Here is a 17056-nt window from a genome sequence, read left to right on the forward strand (position 1 = left end):
TGTCTTTGCCTTGAGACGTTGAGCTGACACCACACCGGGGTGAGCTGCTACTGCCTCGATGGGCATCATCAGCGGGTATCGCATCACTACACCCTTGGTGATCTTCTGCCGAGAGTCCAGTTCCTCCAGGGTGAATGAGCGATCTGTTGAGAGGAGTCAAGTTGAACCATATCTTGAACTTCAGGTTGTGTCGTGATTCCAGGTATGAAACAACGCCATAGTGGGTTCTGTGGTCCCCGTAAGACTTCACCTTGAATTTGCCAGGTCGGTTGAACTGGTTTGCCTGCTCCTTGGACGGACGGCGCTTCTTCTTCTTGTCCACAGTGTTCCATCCCTCTTGGTTTTCGGGGGGTGGGGTGTTTATTTCCTCCCCTGTTTCCATTGTCACTGGCTCCATGGTTGGAACTGTCAGACCTGCTACAATGTGAGCAGGATCTTTCTCTTCCTCTGATGACATGGAGTGGTCTCGCAACTTCGCTAGAAATGCGCCCCACATTTCCAAATCCGAGTCCTCCGTCGTGTTCATGGAGCATCGTGGCCTCTTCTTTTCGGCAGAAGCCATCTGCCTAACTTGTGATAAGGTAGTGAACTCCGTGAACTGAGTGTGTGAACTGTCCACCTTGTCAATTACTCTTAATATTTTATATGTCGTTATTACATCCCCCCAATCTCTCCTGACCTCCAGTGTCGTCTGGTCGATTTCCCTTCACCTTTCTTAGTAGGACATACCCCTTACCTCCGGGACTAGTCTTGTTGCAAACCTTTGCATTTTCTCTAATTTCCTTACATGCTTGGGTAGGTGTCGGTTCCAAACTGGTGCTACATACTCCAATATAGGCCTGACATACACGGTGAACAGGGTACTGAACGATTCCTTATTGAGATGTCGGAATGCTATTCTTAGGTTTGCTAGGCGCCCATATGCTGCAGCAGTTATTTGGTTGATGTGCACCTCGTGAGATGTGCCCGGTGTTATACTCACTCCAAGATCCTTTTCCGTCTGCAGTCTTCTTTGCCATTCCCCAATCTTCATGACTTTGCACATGGTGGGGTTGAACTCGAGGAACCAGGGTTTGGACCAGGGTTGCAGCCTGTCCAGATCCCTTTGTAGTTCAGCCTGGTCTTCGTCCGACTGAATTCTTCTCATCAACTTTACAACTTCTGCAAACAGGGACACTTCTGAGTCCATTTTTTCCGTCATGTCGTTCACATTTACCAGAAACAGCACTGGTCCTAGGACTGACCTCTGTGGAACCCCACTCGTCACAGGCGCCCACTCTGACGTCACGTACCATAACTCGCTGATGTCTTCCCGACAGGATTATCTGATTCACTGCAGAGCCTTCCTGTTATACTTGCCTGGTCCTCCAGCTTATGCACTAATCTCTTGGGTGGAACTGCGTCAAACTCCTTCTTACAGTCCAAGATAACGCTATCTATCCATCCCTCTCTCTCGTGTCTTATTGCTGCCACTTTGTCATGGAACTCTAGTAGGTTTATGACACAGGACTTCCCATCTCTGAATCCGTGCCGGTTGTCGTTTATTAGCGCATTCCTTTCTAGGTGGTCCACCCCTCTACTGATAATCTTCTCCATGACTGCATACATGTCACTGACACTGATCTGTAATATAATGTGTGTCTGTTCCATTTTTTAAAACTGGGATTACATTTGTTGTCTTCCATACCTCAGATAGTCGCTCTGTTTCGATAGATGTGTTGAAGATTGTTGTTAGTGGCACACATAGTGCCTCTGCTTCCTCTCTCAGGACCCATGGAGAGAAGTTATCCGGTCCCATCACATCTGAGGTATCTAGCTAGCTTAGCAGCCTCTCTACTTCTTCCTCGGTTGTATGTATTGTGTCCAACACTTGGTATACCCCACTTCTCCGTCTTCCTGGAGTACCTTCTGTCTCATCTGTGAATACTTCTTTGAATCTTATGTTGAGCTCCTCACATCCTTCCTTCCTCAGCCTGATTATCTGGTTTTTACTATTTTCTTCCTGATTTGTGTATGTACTCACCTAATTGTACTCACCTAATTGTGGTTGCAGGGGTCGAGACTCAGCTCCTGGCCCAGCCTCTTCACTGAGCGCTACTAGGTCCTCTCTCTCCGTGCTCCATGAGCTTTATCATACCTCATCTTAAAGCTATGTAAGGTTCCTGCCTCCACTACCTCACTTGCTGTGTGTGTGTGTGTGTGTGTGTGTGTGTGTGTGTGTGTGTGTGTGTGTGTGTGTGTGTGTGTTTTGAATGTCAGGCAATCATATACTGATATGGTCCCACTCATTCACTTCTTTTCATAATATATTCCTGTATCCCCTCAATACATTAGAGTGTTTTAACTAACTTTTTTTTTTATTAACACACTGGCCGATTCCCACCAAGGCAGGGTGGCCTGAAAAAGAAAAACTTTCACCATCATTCACTCCATCACTCTCTTGCCAGAAGGGTGCTTTACACTACAGTTTTTAAACTGCAACATTACCACCCATCCTTCAGACTGCAGGCACTGTACTTCCCATCTCCAGGAAACCGGCCTGCCAGTTTCCCTGAATTTCTTCATAAATGTTACTTTGCTCACACTCCAACAGCACGTCAAGTATTAAAAACCATTTGTCTCCATTCACTCCTATCAAACACGCTCACGCATGCCTGCTTGAAGTCCAAGCCCCTCGCACACAAAACCTCCTTTACCCCCTCCCTCCAACCTTTCCTAGGCCGACCCCTACTCCGCCTTCCTTCCACTACAGAGTGATACACTCTTGAAGTCATTCTGTTTCGCTCCATTCTCTCTACATGTCCGAACCACCTCAACAACCCTTCCTCAGCCCTCTGGACAACAGTTTGGGTAATCCCACACCTCCTCCTAACTTCCAAACTTCGAATTCTCTGCATTATATTCACACCACACATTGCCCTCAGACATGACATCTCAACTGCCTCCAGCCTTCTCCTCGCTGCAACATTCATCACCTATGCTTCACACCCATATAAGAGTGTTGGTAAAACTATACTCTCATACATTCCCCTCTTTGCCTCCAAGGGCAAAGTTCTTTGTCTCCACAGACTCCTAAGTGCATCGCTCACCCTTTTCCCCTCATCAATTCTATGATTCACCTCATCTTTCATAGACCTATCCGCTGACACGTCCACTCCCAAATATCTGAATACATTCACCTCCTCCGTACTCTCTCCCTCCAATCTGATATCCAATCTTTCATCACCTAATCTTTTTGTTATCCTCATAACCTTACTCTTTCCTGTATTCACTTTTAATTTACTTCTTTTGCACACCCTACCAAATTCATCCACCAACCTCTGCAACTTCTCTTCAGAATCTCCCAAGAGCACAGTGTCATCAGCAAAGAGCAACTGTTACAACTCCCACTTTATGTGTGATTCTTTATCTTTTAACTCCACACCTCTTGCCAAGACCCTCGCATTTACTTCTCTTACAACCCCATCTATAAATATGTTAAACGACCACGGTGACATCACACATCCTTGTCTAAGGCCTATTTTTACAGGGAAATAATCTCCCTCTTTCCTACATACTCTAACTTGAGCCTCACTATCCTCGTAAAAACTCTTCACTGCTTTCAGTAACCTACCTTCTACACCATACACCTGCAACATCTGCCACATTGTCCCCCTATCCACCCTGTCATATTCCTTTTCCAAATCAATAAATGCCACAAAAACCTCTTTAGCCTTATCTAAATACTGTTCAATTATATGTTTCACTGTAAACACCTGGTCCACACACCCCCTACCTTTCCTAAAGCCTCCTTGTTCATCTGCTATCCTATTCTCCGTCTTACTCTTAATTCTTTCAATAATAACTCTACCATATACTTTACCAGGTATACTCAACAGACTTATCCCCCTATAATTTCTGCACTCTCTTTTGTCTCCTTTGCCTTTATACAAAGGAACTATGCATGCTCTCTGCCAATCCCTAGGTACCTTACCCTCTTCCATACATTTATTAAATAATTGCACCAACCACTCCAAAACTATATCCCCACCTGCTTTTAACATTTCTATGTTTATCCCATCAATCCCGGCTGCCTTACCCCCTTTCATTTTACCTACTGCCTCACGAACTTCCCCCACACTCACAACTAGCTCTTCCTCACTCCTACAAGATGTTGTTCCTCCTTGCCCTATACACGAAATCACAGCTTCCCTATCTTCATCAATATTTAACAGTTCCTCAAAATATTCCCTCCATCTTTCCAATACCTCTAACTCTCCATTTAATAACTCTCCTCTCCTATTTTTAACTGACAAATCCATTTGTTCTCTAGGCTTCCTAAACTTGTTAATCTCACTCCAAAACTTTCTTATTTTCAACAAAATTTTTTGATAACATCTCACCCACTCTCTCATTTGCTCTCTTTTTACATTGCTTCACCACTCTCTTAACCTCTCTCTTTTTCTCCATATACTCTTCCCTCCTTGCATCACTTCTACTTTGTAAAAACTTCTCATATGCTAACTTTTTCTCCCTTACTACTCTCTTTACATCATCATTCCACCAATCGCTCCTCTTCCCTCCCGCACCCACTTTCCTGTAACCACAAACTTCTGCTGAACACTAACACTACATTTTTAAACCTACCTCATACCTCTTCGACCCCATTGCCTACGCTCTCATTAGCCCATCAATCCTCTAATAGCTGTTTATATCTTACCCTAACTGCCTCCTCTTTTAGTTTATAAACCTTCACCTCTCTCTTCCCTGATGCTTCTATTTTCCTTGTGTCCCATCTACCTTTTACTCTCAATGTAGCTACAACTAAAAAGTGATCTGATATATCTGTGGCCCCTCTACAAACATGCACATCCTGAAGTCTACTCAACAGTCTTTTATCTACCAATACATAATCCAACAAACTACTGTCATTTCACCCTACATCATATCTTGTATACTTATTTATACTCTTTTTCTTAAAATATGTATTACCTATAACTAAATCCCTTTCTATACAAAGTTCAATCAAAAGGCTCCCATTATCATTTACACCTGGCACCCCAAACTTACCTACCACACCCTCTCTAAAAGCATCTCCTACTTTAGCATTCAGGTCCCCTACCACAATTACTCTCTCACTTGGTTCAAAGGTTCCTATACATTCATTTAACATCTCCCAAAATCTCTCTCTCTCTCTCCTCTACATTTCTCTCTTCTCCAGGTGCATATACGCTTATTATGACCCACTTTTCGCATCCAACCTTTACTTTAATCCACATAATTCTTGAATTTACACATTCATATTCTCTTTTCTCCTTCCATAACTGATCCTTCAACATTACTGCTACCCCTTCCTTAGCTCTAACTCTCTCAGATACTCCAGATTTAATCCCATTTATTTCCCCCCCCCCGAAACTCCCCTACCCCCTTCAGCTTTTTTTCGCTTAGGGCCAGGACATCCAACTTCTTTTCATTCATAACATCAGCAATCATTGTTCGCATCGCTCCCGGGCCGTGCGAACCTGCTGCGCAGACGCTCCTGATTGAGTTGGCTTTTGCGCAATTTACCTGACTGAGCTGCCCCTAGCGTTGGTTGGTGGAAACTTTATTTTCTCCAACATGGCGCTGAATAGCAGAAGACGAATCAATACTGTCTGCATTGAGATGATCCGTGGGGCTGTCTCGGGATCCAACATGGATTTATTGCTACCAGCGATCATTCGCGATACCTATGGTATAGCAAATGAGGAGATATGTGGTGTCGCACTCAATGGAACGACGAGAATCTTCGTTAAAATGACGTCTGCACGAGTCTACGAGGCGGTGGTCGACAAGTATCAGGAGACCACCATACCGGTTAATACAGCTGTGTCGGTGCGACTCCATGATGTATCTCGACAATACACTTGGGTGAAAATCAGGAATGTGCCTTTTGAGGCGACTGATTTTGATATTAGCAGTGAACTGCGTAATTATGGAACGGTTCACGTAGCCACAGCAGGGAGATGGGCAACTGGACCGTATGCAGGTACGCTGGAAGGTACATATACTGTTAAAATGACTCTACGACATCCTATTCCTTCATATGTTGTGTTGAAGGAATTACGGACTCAAGTCTATGTAACGTATGCGGGGCAACGACATACGTGTCGGCTATGTGGGTCATATGACCACATCGCGGCGCAGTGTGGGAAACGAAGTGGGTACCTGGCACAACAACGGCAACGGCAGCCAGTGGGCGAGGTAAGCGACGAGCGAGAACAGCCTCTTGCTACGCCGCCCCAACAACGATTGTCATGGAGTGAGGAGGTGGACAAAGAAAAGGAGCTCGAATCGCCAGTTGTAACGCTACAAGGAGAATCTCAGTCTTTGGACATACATCAGGTTTTAGAGGAGAGAATACCTATTATGGGTGAAGAAGTGGCGGCGTCTTTGGTAAAGGCGTTGGAAGTCTTGTTAGAGGAATCTGTTTTAGATCATGTGGGAGACCCAGGCTTAGTTCTGGGGACGGCTGTGAATGATAGTATGGCACATGACGTTTTGTCGACGAAAGAGTCTAAAGGATTGAAGGTGCATGCAGTGGAGGTGCATCAGGACGGTGCTTCAGATGTCCAAATGCAGGTGGAGGGCGGGACACGAAAGAGGACTGCAGCATCATCGGATTCTGATGATGTGCTCACTCCTGCCCAACGCCCTGGGAAAAAGTCTTGGGTGGAGGTACAGCAGAGAGAGAAAGGTGAACCCAAGGATCAAGGGATTGCAAAGGTGATTCCCAACAAAGGGGGGAGGGACAGAGGTGTTGCGAAACGAACTGGGGTAAAGTCAATGACGGGGACAAAAGGAAAACCCATTTGTTGAATTCAAGTGTTTTACTATAAATATTAACGGGTTGTGAGCTGAGAGGAAGTTTAAGTGGTTTAATGAGTATTTGGTGCGACTTGGTGTGGATGTGGTATTCTTACAGGAACATAATTTTAGGCCTGGTTATGAGTTGGATGTGAGTGGTTATAATGTATACATGGAACATGCGACATGTTTGAAAGGTGGGGCTGCCATTTTGGTAAAGGAAACTAGCCCGTTTATAGTAAGGCGTAGTGAAGGGGGGGAGGGAAGGGTAATTAGAGTGGATGGAACCTAGGGTAGGGTTCCCATTAGTTTAGTATGTGTATATGGCCCGGCTGAGGGTGATGTAAGTATTAAAACTAAATTTGTTCAGGACGTACTGGTCTATTTTTTACGTGGTTTACCGAATGTTGCAATAATAGGCGGAGATTGGAATTGCGTGATACGTCGTAAAGATGTGGAGCCTAGAGGTGCGGGGTGTTGTTTGGGTATATTGGGGGATTTATTGACCGGGGTGGGGTTAAAGGATGCGTGCGGGGTTGGGAGGGATGGTAGAGCATACCTTCATTAAACGAGGTTATGCGGCGAGGTTGGACCGAATGTACGTGCCTTGTGCGGTTACTGTGCGGAGGGTGAATGTGATAGATGTGTTTTTTTCGGATCATAGAGGTGTTGTAATAGATGTGGATATTGCGGGTGTGCCTCGGAGGGGTCCATCATTTTGGAAATTAAATGTAAGGTTATTGAAGGAAGAGGATAGTCCTTTGTCTTTTGGACATATGTGGGATCGTTTAGTGGTTGAAGCACCAGGGGATGTTGCCATGGTTAATTGGTGGGAAACGATAGCTAAAAAACGTATTAAGGAATATTATATTAATCGAGGGACGAGATATAATCAGTTACAATACGGTTTTCAAAAATATTTAGAGGGGCAGTTGAGCGAATGCTATGCTCAGATTAATGCTAATTATCCTGTTATTGAAATTGAAAGTTTGAAGGAACATATACGAAATTTACAAAATGAGAGGTTTGATGGGGGAAGGCTTAAGGGCGGGATTGAGGAGGTTTTGTTGGGAGATCGGCGGTCGGCGTGTGTGTTGCGGAGTCAACACAGACGTCGCAAGGCAATGGAGTTAATGGGGTTGAGTGTTCAGGTAGGTATGCAAGGGTATAAAGTGGATCAGGTGTTGACGACGACTGAGGGTATGAGTGGGTATATTGATGCTTGGGTTAAGTTGAAAACGCAAAGTGTGGGAATAAGCGAAATAGCATTACAGTCCATTGGAATGTTTGTGCAGTGTGAGTTGACAGAGCATGATCGATTCGTTTTGGGAGGGCCGATAACGGAGTGTGAGACATGGGAAGCTTTATCCGGGGCGCAATTAGGTAAGGCACCAGGAATTGATGGGTTGCCCAGCGACTTTTATCTTCAAAATTGGAGCGTTTTAAAAGGGTTTTTGGTAAGATTATTCAATATCCTTAAGCGGGATCGGGTCTTAGGGGCACAGCAAAGGATGGCTGTGATCGTTCTAGTGCCTAAAGGTGAGCCATTAACAGTCAAAGACTATCGTGCTATTTCGTTATTGTGTGGTGATTATAAGATTTTTGCAAGGATTTAAGCTAACAGAATAAAAAAGGTCCTGGGTAAAGTGATTGATAAGGGACAATATGGGGTGCCGGGAAGGTCTATGTATGACGGGAACGGTTTGATTAGAAGTTTTATTGAAGAAAGAGTAAAATTGGGAGGGGGGTGGGGTGTTGGCTATAGATTGGGAGGCGGCATATGATAGTGTAGAACGGGAAGCATTATGGAAGATTATGAGATGGCAGGGGTTTGGAGAGGAAATTATTTCATGGGCCAAATTACTGTATCAAGATGCATCCTTTAGGGTGCAGGTAAATGGAAGGTTAGGAGAACAAATTCAGATGAGAAGGGGTCTACGTCAAGGTTGTCCCCTTTCACAAACATTTTTTGCGTGTTTACAGGATCCCTTTTATAGAGGAATTAGGGTCTTATTAGCAGCTAATGGGGTAGGTAACGAAAGGAGTGGGGGGCCTGGCATTGTTGGATATGTTGATAACACAACGATTTTAGTAAGTGGTAACAGGGTGGAAAAGTTAGTGAATGCTTTTGAAAAGGCTTCTGGTATGTCAATTAATAAGGGGAAAACGAAGTATATGGATCTTGGGGATGGGTTAAGTGAGGAATGTGAAGTAGTTAAAAAGTGGAAAAAGGTGGACCAATTACTGATATGTGGGATCGTTTATGTAAGTGATATCAAGTTAGCACAACAAATAAATTGAGTGCGTATTGTAGATGGTGTACTGAAGCGCCTCAGTGGTTTACGAGCTGCACACTTAACTTTGCATCAAAGAGTAATTACAAAGAATGTTCTATTATATTGTAAACTATGGCATGTTGCAGTAATATATCCGATACTTCGTAGCGAGATACAAAGGTTACAAAAGGGCGTTTTTAGATTCATTTGGGGTACTGGAAGCGAATGGTTAAGTAGATCGGTTGTCACACTCCCGGTTGGCCGAGGAGGGCTGGGTCTTATAGCTGTTGAAAAGAGGATTATGAGTGTGTATTTGAAACGTAGTTATAAGCGGGAGGGGGGGCGAGGAAAGGCGGACTTCATATGATACGACAGGATATGCAACGGTGGTGGGTGGGTAGTGAGTTCATAATAGGTGAGGCAATGTTACGAGTCATCGTAAACATGAGAGATCCTTCACATATTAAATTGGGAAACCTTGATGGGGTGGATGGTAAGGCAGTGGTAGCGGCGGTAGAAGGGGTTTATCCGATGTATGATTGGCGTAATATTTGGGGGCATTTGAACAAATTGCGTTTATGTAAAGTAAAAGGACACAAGTGCAACTAATGTGACATTTTATTGTGGCAACGTTTCGCTCTCCAGGAGCTTTATCAAGCCATTACAAACAATACATGTGTGTGTATAATGTTCGCCAAGACCATAGTCCTGGCACGGGTCCCAATCTTGCGATGACCCGTCTCTGGCTCCCGATGGAGAAAGGTTTCCACAATGATGCGACGCATGCCGCTCAAGCGCCCCTCTGGTCAGTTCAACTGGTGCATCTCATAAGCGATACCATATGTTACTATGGACACTAGCGAGGAGGAGGATATGTCATTATTACAGGTAATAGCTTGTCTGGTTCGTTGACCCCATGGTACACTAGTGTGGCCGCAGTCATCTCTGGGTCCTCTTCGGGAGGGAATATCACCCCTAGTTGCCTGCGGAGTGTCTCAGTAGCTTCGCACTCTTGAAGATAGTGTGTTAGGGGCCGCTGCACAACGTGCTGACAGTACTGGCACATCTCCTTCTCAGCCTTGTCTACCATCATCTTGGCTGTGGGAAAGCCCAAACGAAGCCGATGGATGGCGGTACACTGCGCTCTGGACCAGCTTCTATCATATGAAGGGGGTTCTCCCTGAGTCGCTGCTCAGTACCACTGTTGAGATGGGGTATCACCTAAGACCTCCCCCATAAGTTTCGTGGCTCTGGCAGCCACCAGTTTGGTCTGTCGTAGGCTGATTGGGACAGTAATCCCAACATGTGGATAGTCTGTTGCTGCCTTGGCTGCATCATCTGCCGCCTCATTTCCCCGGATGCCAGCATGGCTGGGGATCCAGTTCAATGTCGATCTATTACCCTGAACTTCTAAGGCTGTCATTATGCTCAGGATCGATGTGATGAGGTGAACATTATCCTGTGGTTGTGGATGGGAGAGGGCATTGATTGCAGAGGTGGAATCAACATGTATGACAGGTCGGAGTCGATGTCGTAGGGCATGTGACAATGCCTGCTGAATCGCCACCAGCTCAGCTTGAAGGATCGTGCAGTGGTCAGGGAGTCGCCAGCCTTATGTGTGACCATTGTGGTACAGTCCAGCTGCTGCTCTCTTCCTGTCAGGGTCGACAGAACCAGCTGTGAAATACACTGCACATGTGCCTCCCTCTGCCAGTGCTATGCTTGTCTCAGCATGATTGCTGAGGGTGTCTTGACTGCAGAGACACTTAGAGATGGGTAGCTGCATGATGAAAACATCGGCTGGATCTGGACGCCAGGGAGGAAGTTGTGTCTGTTGCGAAAGCTGTGAGCACGAAGAAGGGTGTCCAAATAACGTCTGCATGAAATGTCCATTATGTTGCGGTGTCCGACAGATTGTAATAAAGTTGGTAGAATTACCGACAATATGTAAAGTAAAAGGACACAGGACCATCAGCCCCGCTCATCTTAAACACTCAGGCGACCTTCTCAACCGCATCCGTAACCTCTTCATCCGTAACAAGAAACTAAGCAGTTTGGATGTGACTTCCCTCTTCACAAAAGTACCTACCAGAAAAGCAATCGAGGTTCTACGACGTAAAGTCAATCAGGACCTTAATCTTCCTCCACCTCCCGGAGATTTTGTTGACTTGATTGAACTCTGTGTTAATTTCATCTGTTATTCTTTCAATAACAAGCTCAACAAACAAACCTACGGCATGGGAATGGGGTCCCTCATCAGTGCCGTCCTAGCCAACTTATACATGGAACACCTAGAGTCCGAGCACTTCGCCAACATCATCCCTTCAAGCGTCACTTGGTTACGTTACGTGGACGACGTCCTCGTAATAACTCCCAAACGTTTTGATGTACGGAATCTTCAGGCAAGGCTCAACGCAGTTGAACCGGCGATCCAGTTTACACTAGAAGAAGAGTCCAATGACAAGCTACCTTTCCTCGACGTCCTCATTCACAAAGTAGACAACAACCTAAGATTTCAAGTTTATCGGAAACCCACCAATAAAAATGATCTCACACACTTCTATTCCAGTCAAGATACCAAGATCAAAAGAGGCATCATCATCGGGTTTTCCCTAAGAGCATACCGAATTTGTAGTCCTGAGTTTCTTGACGAGGAATGTACATACATTCACCAAACATTCACAGAGTTACATTTTCCTTCTTTTTTCATCAAAAACTGCAAGAAAAGAGCTCTTCAGATCATTAATTCTCCACGCATCAACACCACTCCCAACAAAGTTATAATTCTTCCCAACAGCCAGGTTGCACTAAACGTCTCAAAAGTACTTTCACAAGCTAACACCCGAGTCGCCATCGCTTCTAGCACTTCAATAAAGGATCTAACCAGGACAAAATCCAAGCACCACGAACCAGTCAATGCAGGAGTTTACACTATACCCTGTGGAGGCTGTGACAAGATTTACGTAGGTGAAACAGCAAGAAACCTCGACACCCACCTCAATGAACACATTTACGCATGTAGCAACGATAACTTGAACAACGCCTGTGTACAACACCGAAATTCCACCAATCATCTCATGAAATTCAGAGACGCCCAATTAGTGATCAAAGAAACTAATTTCCGCAGACGCAAGTGCCTCGAATCAGCACTGATCGCTGTTTCGAATACCATTAAACAAAACAACGGCAGCTTCACCATCTCCGAAGTCTTAGCAAGAATCCTCCTGAAAACAGTAAACCCTGCCATCACATAGTCTCTCCTGTTATACTACACAAAGCACATTACAGAGAGTGAACATTGAAACAAGCTGCCTCTTACCACTCTATATTTGTCCAAACTATTTTTATGTTACCCAAGTAATAGCTTTTATATCCTTTTACTCATGTACGAATTAATTGCTCTACCATATTGTATTACTTTTGTCACTACTACTACTACTACTACTACTACTACTACTACCACCACCACTAGTGAACATCGAAATGGTACCTCACTAGTATTGCACCTCACTCTGAGCCTTTATATACCCTCTGTGTCCATGTATTGTTTGGAATGGCTTGATGAAGCTCCTGGAGAGCGAAACGTTGCTACAATAAAATGTCACATTAGTTGCACTTGTGTCCTTTTACTTTACATATTGTCGGTAATTCTACCAACTTTATTACAAATTGCGTTTAAAACCTACAGTACGAGAAGTTATGTATAGATTTTTACATGGGATCTTACCGTCTGGAATGGTTTTATTCCATAAGAGAATACGGGAGGATGGGACATGCAAGGCTTGTGGCGGATTGGACACTATTTTCCATATGGTGTATTTTTGCGAATGTATTGAACTAATAAGGATTTGGTTGGGTAAGGTAATAAGGTTAGTGGGACGGGGGGGGTTTGCAGGTATTGAGGGTTTTAAGCTTAGACATAGGTGGGGTGAATCAAATGGTAGAGAATGCGGTAGGGTATATAATTACGGATTATATTTATATGTCTTGGGCTATGAGAGGAGCGAACGTGTGTGAAAGAATTAATGCGTTAATAGCAACTTTTTATAGGACAAAGTGTAGAAATAAGGAGGTTTATGGGGGGAGATGGGAGAGAGTTTTAAGTGAGGGTTATAGGAATTTCACATTACGGGATTTAAGGGAGTTGATAGGCAGGTAAGGGGGATGAAATGGGCTGGTTTCCTAGAATGGGCGGTAGCGTGATGAGTTTGTTTTATGGAATGTTATATGAGGTATGTCCGGGGTGCAATTTAGCATTATTTATTCTGAGTGTTTCAAGTACAATACAGTTATATTTGGAATTGTCGACTTATAACTTTATATATATTTACTTTCATGTATATATCATTAATGGTTTTTTCTTATGAACATTTTCAATGAAATTCAATACATATTTTCCATGCGTATTTATGATTTTGATACAATGTGTAAATGTTAAAAAAAAAAAAAAAGGTTTTTATGTTTCAGTTTAATTACAATGTATTTTTGTAAGCACAATTGAATTGGTTGTCAATAGAAGCATAGTGTGTTATGAAATATTAGGGTATTGTTTTTCTTTTTAATTTGTCTAGATGGTGGCAATACTATGTATGTTGTTAAGTTTTTTAGGAAACCTTGAAGTTGAAAAGAATGAATGAATTATTCATGGTTGAGTCGACGTATTTATTATAAATGACGATGGAAGTGATTGTGTTAAATTTGACAATATACTTTATATAATTATTTATAATGTATGTACCTGAATGGTAAATTGCAGTCTGAATTTTAGAGATGAAGAGTGGGTTTTCCTTTTTATTGTTCTTTTATTTCTTTATGGTAATACAAGGTTGTATCATGTACACCAACGAATATGGTTAGGGGTATATGGTAAATTTTCGTGTTGATTAGATATTTATAATACAGATGGAATACTAGGCTTAGGTTAGGGTAAAATTATTATAATTGTGAAATGTTCCTTGATACAATCGGCTCTTTATTATGCAAATTGGGTAGAATGGTTCTACGTATGGCATTACTGATAAATGTTGAGCTAATTCTAATTGTAGGTACGATGTGCAATGTACATGTGCACACCTGGGCGAGCGGCTGCGCGGGCCGTGCAGTTCTAATGGACCTGTATGGTCGGTGTAGGTGTTCACTCGGATGTGTTCTTGACATCATAGGTTCAATTATTATCCTATATTTCTTTCCGTGTTCAGAGCAGAAGGAATTTCGTCTGTAACTAAATGATGAATGTTTACTTGTATTTTATCATTCTAGTGTACATTAAGAGCAAGGATGATTAATTGGAGGAAGGGTTAATAGAGGTTGTTTTTTTACGAATGTTAACTTATCCACATGTATCTAGTATAGGACAGTTTTAAGCTTCGGTATCAGATTTTATAGTTGGTTATAGTTGTCATATTTGTTATATTATGTTATATGTTATTGTTTCAATATCTAATGTAATGTTTTTCAGTTATTGTCATATATTGTCATCTTTATGGTTTTTTCTTTTGTCTATTGTCTTTTTGTATAAAGTTTTAAATAAAATATATAAAAAAAAACATCAGCAATCATCTGTTTCTTGTCATCCGCACAACATCCACGCACATTCAAGCATCCCAGTTTTATAAAGCTTTTCTTCTTCTCTTTTTTAGTAAATGTCTACAGCAGAAGGGGTTACTAGCCCATCGCTCCCGGCATTTTAGTCGCCTCATACGACACGCATGGCTTACGGAGGAAAGATTCTTTTCCACTTCCCCATGGACAATAGAAGAAATAAAGAAGAACAATAGCTATTTAGAAAAAGGAGAAAAACCTAGATGTATGTATATATATATGCATGTGCATGTCTGTGAAGTGTGACCAAAGTGTAAGTAGGAGTAGCAAGATATCCCTGTTATCTAGCGTGTTTATGAGACAGAAAAAGAAACCAGCAATCCTACCATCATGCAAAACAGTTACAGGTTTCTGTTTCACAGTCATCTGGCAGGACGGTAGTACTTCCCTGGGTGGTTGCTGTCTACCAACCTACTACCTGTAACTAACTGTAACTGCAGTAATAAAATAGTTACTGTTAGGGTAATTTAGAGAGGTACACTGTAATGTTTATTTAAATTAGGTTTAAAGATTATCAGCTGCACCATAGGCTGCAGGTCACCTGTATACTAACATCAGTTTCTTAAATGGGGAATATATTACTTTTCCATTGGTGGGGGAACAACGACCTTATAGCAGGTCGTTCTTCCCCCACCTATAGAACTACCTTATAGCAGGTCGTTCTAGTAGCATGAAAGAACTCGCGTACCTAAACACACTTACTTTTATGTCGTTACAAGGTCGATTCTCAGCTCCTGGCCCTGCCAATTCCCTTACTTTTAAGAGTCTGATATTAAAGAGCGAAAAAAAATGTGGAGCACTTCAGAACGAGCGCTGGTTTACTAGACTGAGTCAACTGGTTAAGTGAGTTGTTTATCTCTGTTCTCGTGTATTTATAAAACATGGATCGAATGCCAAATGCTGCTATGTAATAAAATGGAAAAATATATAGCAATAGAGGGGAAGAACAGACATACACTTAGACAACCGTGGCTTATGGAAGAACTGACTCTTGTTGCTTTTAAAGCATTCGGTTATTCGGTAAGAATGGATGTGACAATTGGATTATTTCGTTCCGTTAGTAGGCATTTCTTGGTCCCATACATACACACACACTATATATATATATATATATATATATATATATATATATATATATATATATATATATATATATATATATATATATATATATATATATACATATATATATATACATATATATATATATATATATATATATATATATATATATATATATATATATATATATATATATATATATATATATATATATGTCGTGCCGAATATGTAAAACTGGTAAATTAGCAAGAACTCATTTAAAATTAAGTTCTTTCTGAAATTTTCTCTTATACGTTTAAAGATATATTTTCTTCATTAATGTTAATGTAAAAAAATTTAATTTTGCACCAAAAGAATCTTAGAAAACTTACCTAACCTTACTATAACAAGAACAATTTATTTTAGCCTAACCCAACTAAATATATTTTAAATACGTTTACAATAATTTAGTACTAAACAAACACAATCAAATACATTTTTTTTGTTAGGTTCAGAATGATTTTGGCGAAATTATTGCATACACAAATTTTCACATGTCCTATATGGCAAGATAAGCGTTGCTATTTAAGCCAAGATCGCAAGTTCTGCCTATTCGGCACGACATATATATATACTCTCTCTCTCTCTCTCTCTCTCTCTCTCTCTCTCTCTATATATATATATATATATATATATATATATATATATATATATATATATATATATATATATATATATATATATATATATATATATATATATATATATATATATATATATCTTCTTCTTTCTACGTACCAGCCGTATCCCACCGAGGCGGGGTGGCCCAAAAGAAAAAAACTAAAGTTTCTCCTTTTAAATTTAGTAATATATACAGGAGAAGGGGTTACAAGCCCCTTGCTCCCGGCATTTTAGTCGCCTCTTACGACACGCATGGCTTACAGAGGAAGAATTCTGTTCCACTTCCCCATGGAGATAAGAGGAAATAAACAAAAACAAGAATTAGAAAGAAAATAGAAGAAAACCCAGAGGGGTGCTGGGCCGTATTACCGCATAGGCAAACTAGGCATTTGCCTAAGGCCCCCCGCATTTGGGGGCCCCGCGGTCCAAGGGGTTCAGGGGCTCATCCAAGACTGCACACATGGTGCAAGTGCAAAGGGGTCCCTACCTAAAAAGTTCAAGTGTTTGGAGAGTAAAATTGATTTTTAAAAATTAATCAAAACAAAAATAAATAATAAAATAAAATAAAATAAAAATAAATAAACTTAACCATAGATGGCAACACTCAACACGTCTTTGTTTACATCAGAACA

General features: G+C 41.8%; 2 protein-coding genes across 3 annotated transcripts in view; one reads left to right on the plus strand and one right to left on the minus strand.

Annotated features, from left to right (window-relative positions):
• Positions 1 to 15548, minus strand: part of LOC128684287 (ornithine decarboxylase 2) — a 73561-nt gene extending 58013 nt beyond the window's left edge. The window contains exon 1 of one of the 2 annotated variants that reach the window (XM_070096238.1): positions 15459 to 15548. The gene's annotated coding sequence lies outside the window, so the exon portion shown is untranslated. Of the gene's footprint in view, positions 1 to 15404 lie in introns of both variants that reach the window. The other variant, XM_070096233.1, reaches the window with a different exon arrangement.
• The window catches only part of LOC128684341 (uncharacterized), a 108003-nt gene continuing 96545 nt past the window's right edge, over positions 5599 to 17056 (plus strand). Inside the window, exons 1-4 of the mRNA XM_070098222.1 lie at positions 5599 to 5813; positions 5901 to 6600; positions 7752 to 7976; positions 8307 to 8364. Coding sequence (XP_069954323.1) covers positions 5599 to 5813; positions 5901 to 6600; positions 7752 to 7976; positions 8307 to 8364 — 1198 coding nt within the window. The remainder of the gene's footprint in view (positions 5814 to 5900; positions 6601 to 7751; positions 7977 to 8306; positions 8365 to 17056) is intronic.

Source organism: Cherax quadricarinatus, chromosome 4 (genome assembly GCF_038502225.1).
Source record: "Cherax quadricarinatus isolate ZL_2023a chromosome 4, ASM3850222v1, whole genome shotgun sequence".
Classification (NCBI taxonomy): domain Eukaryota; kingdom Metazoa; phylum Arthropoda; class Malacostraca; order Decapoda; family Parastacidae; genus Cherax; species Cherax quadricarinatus.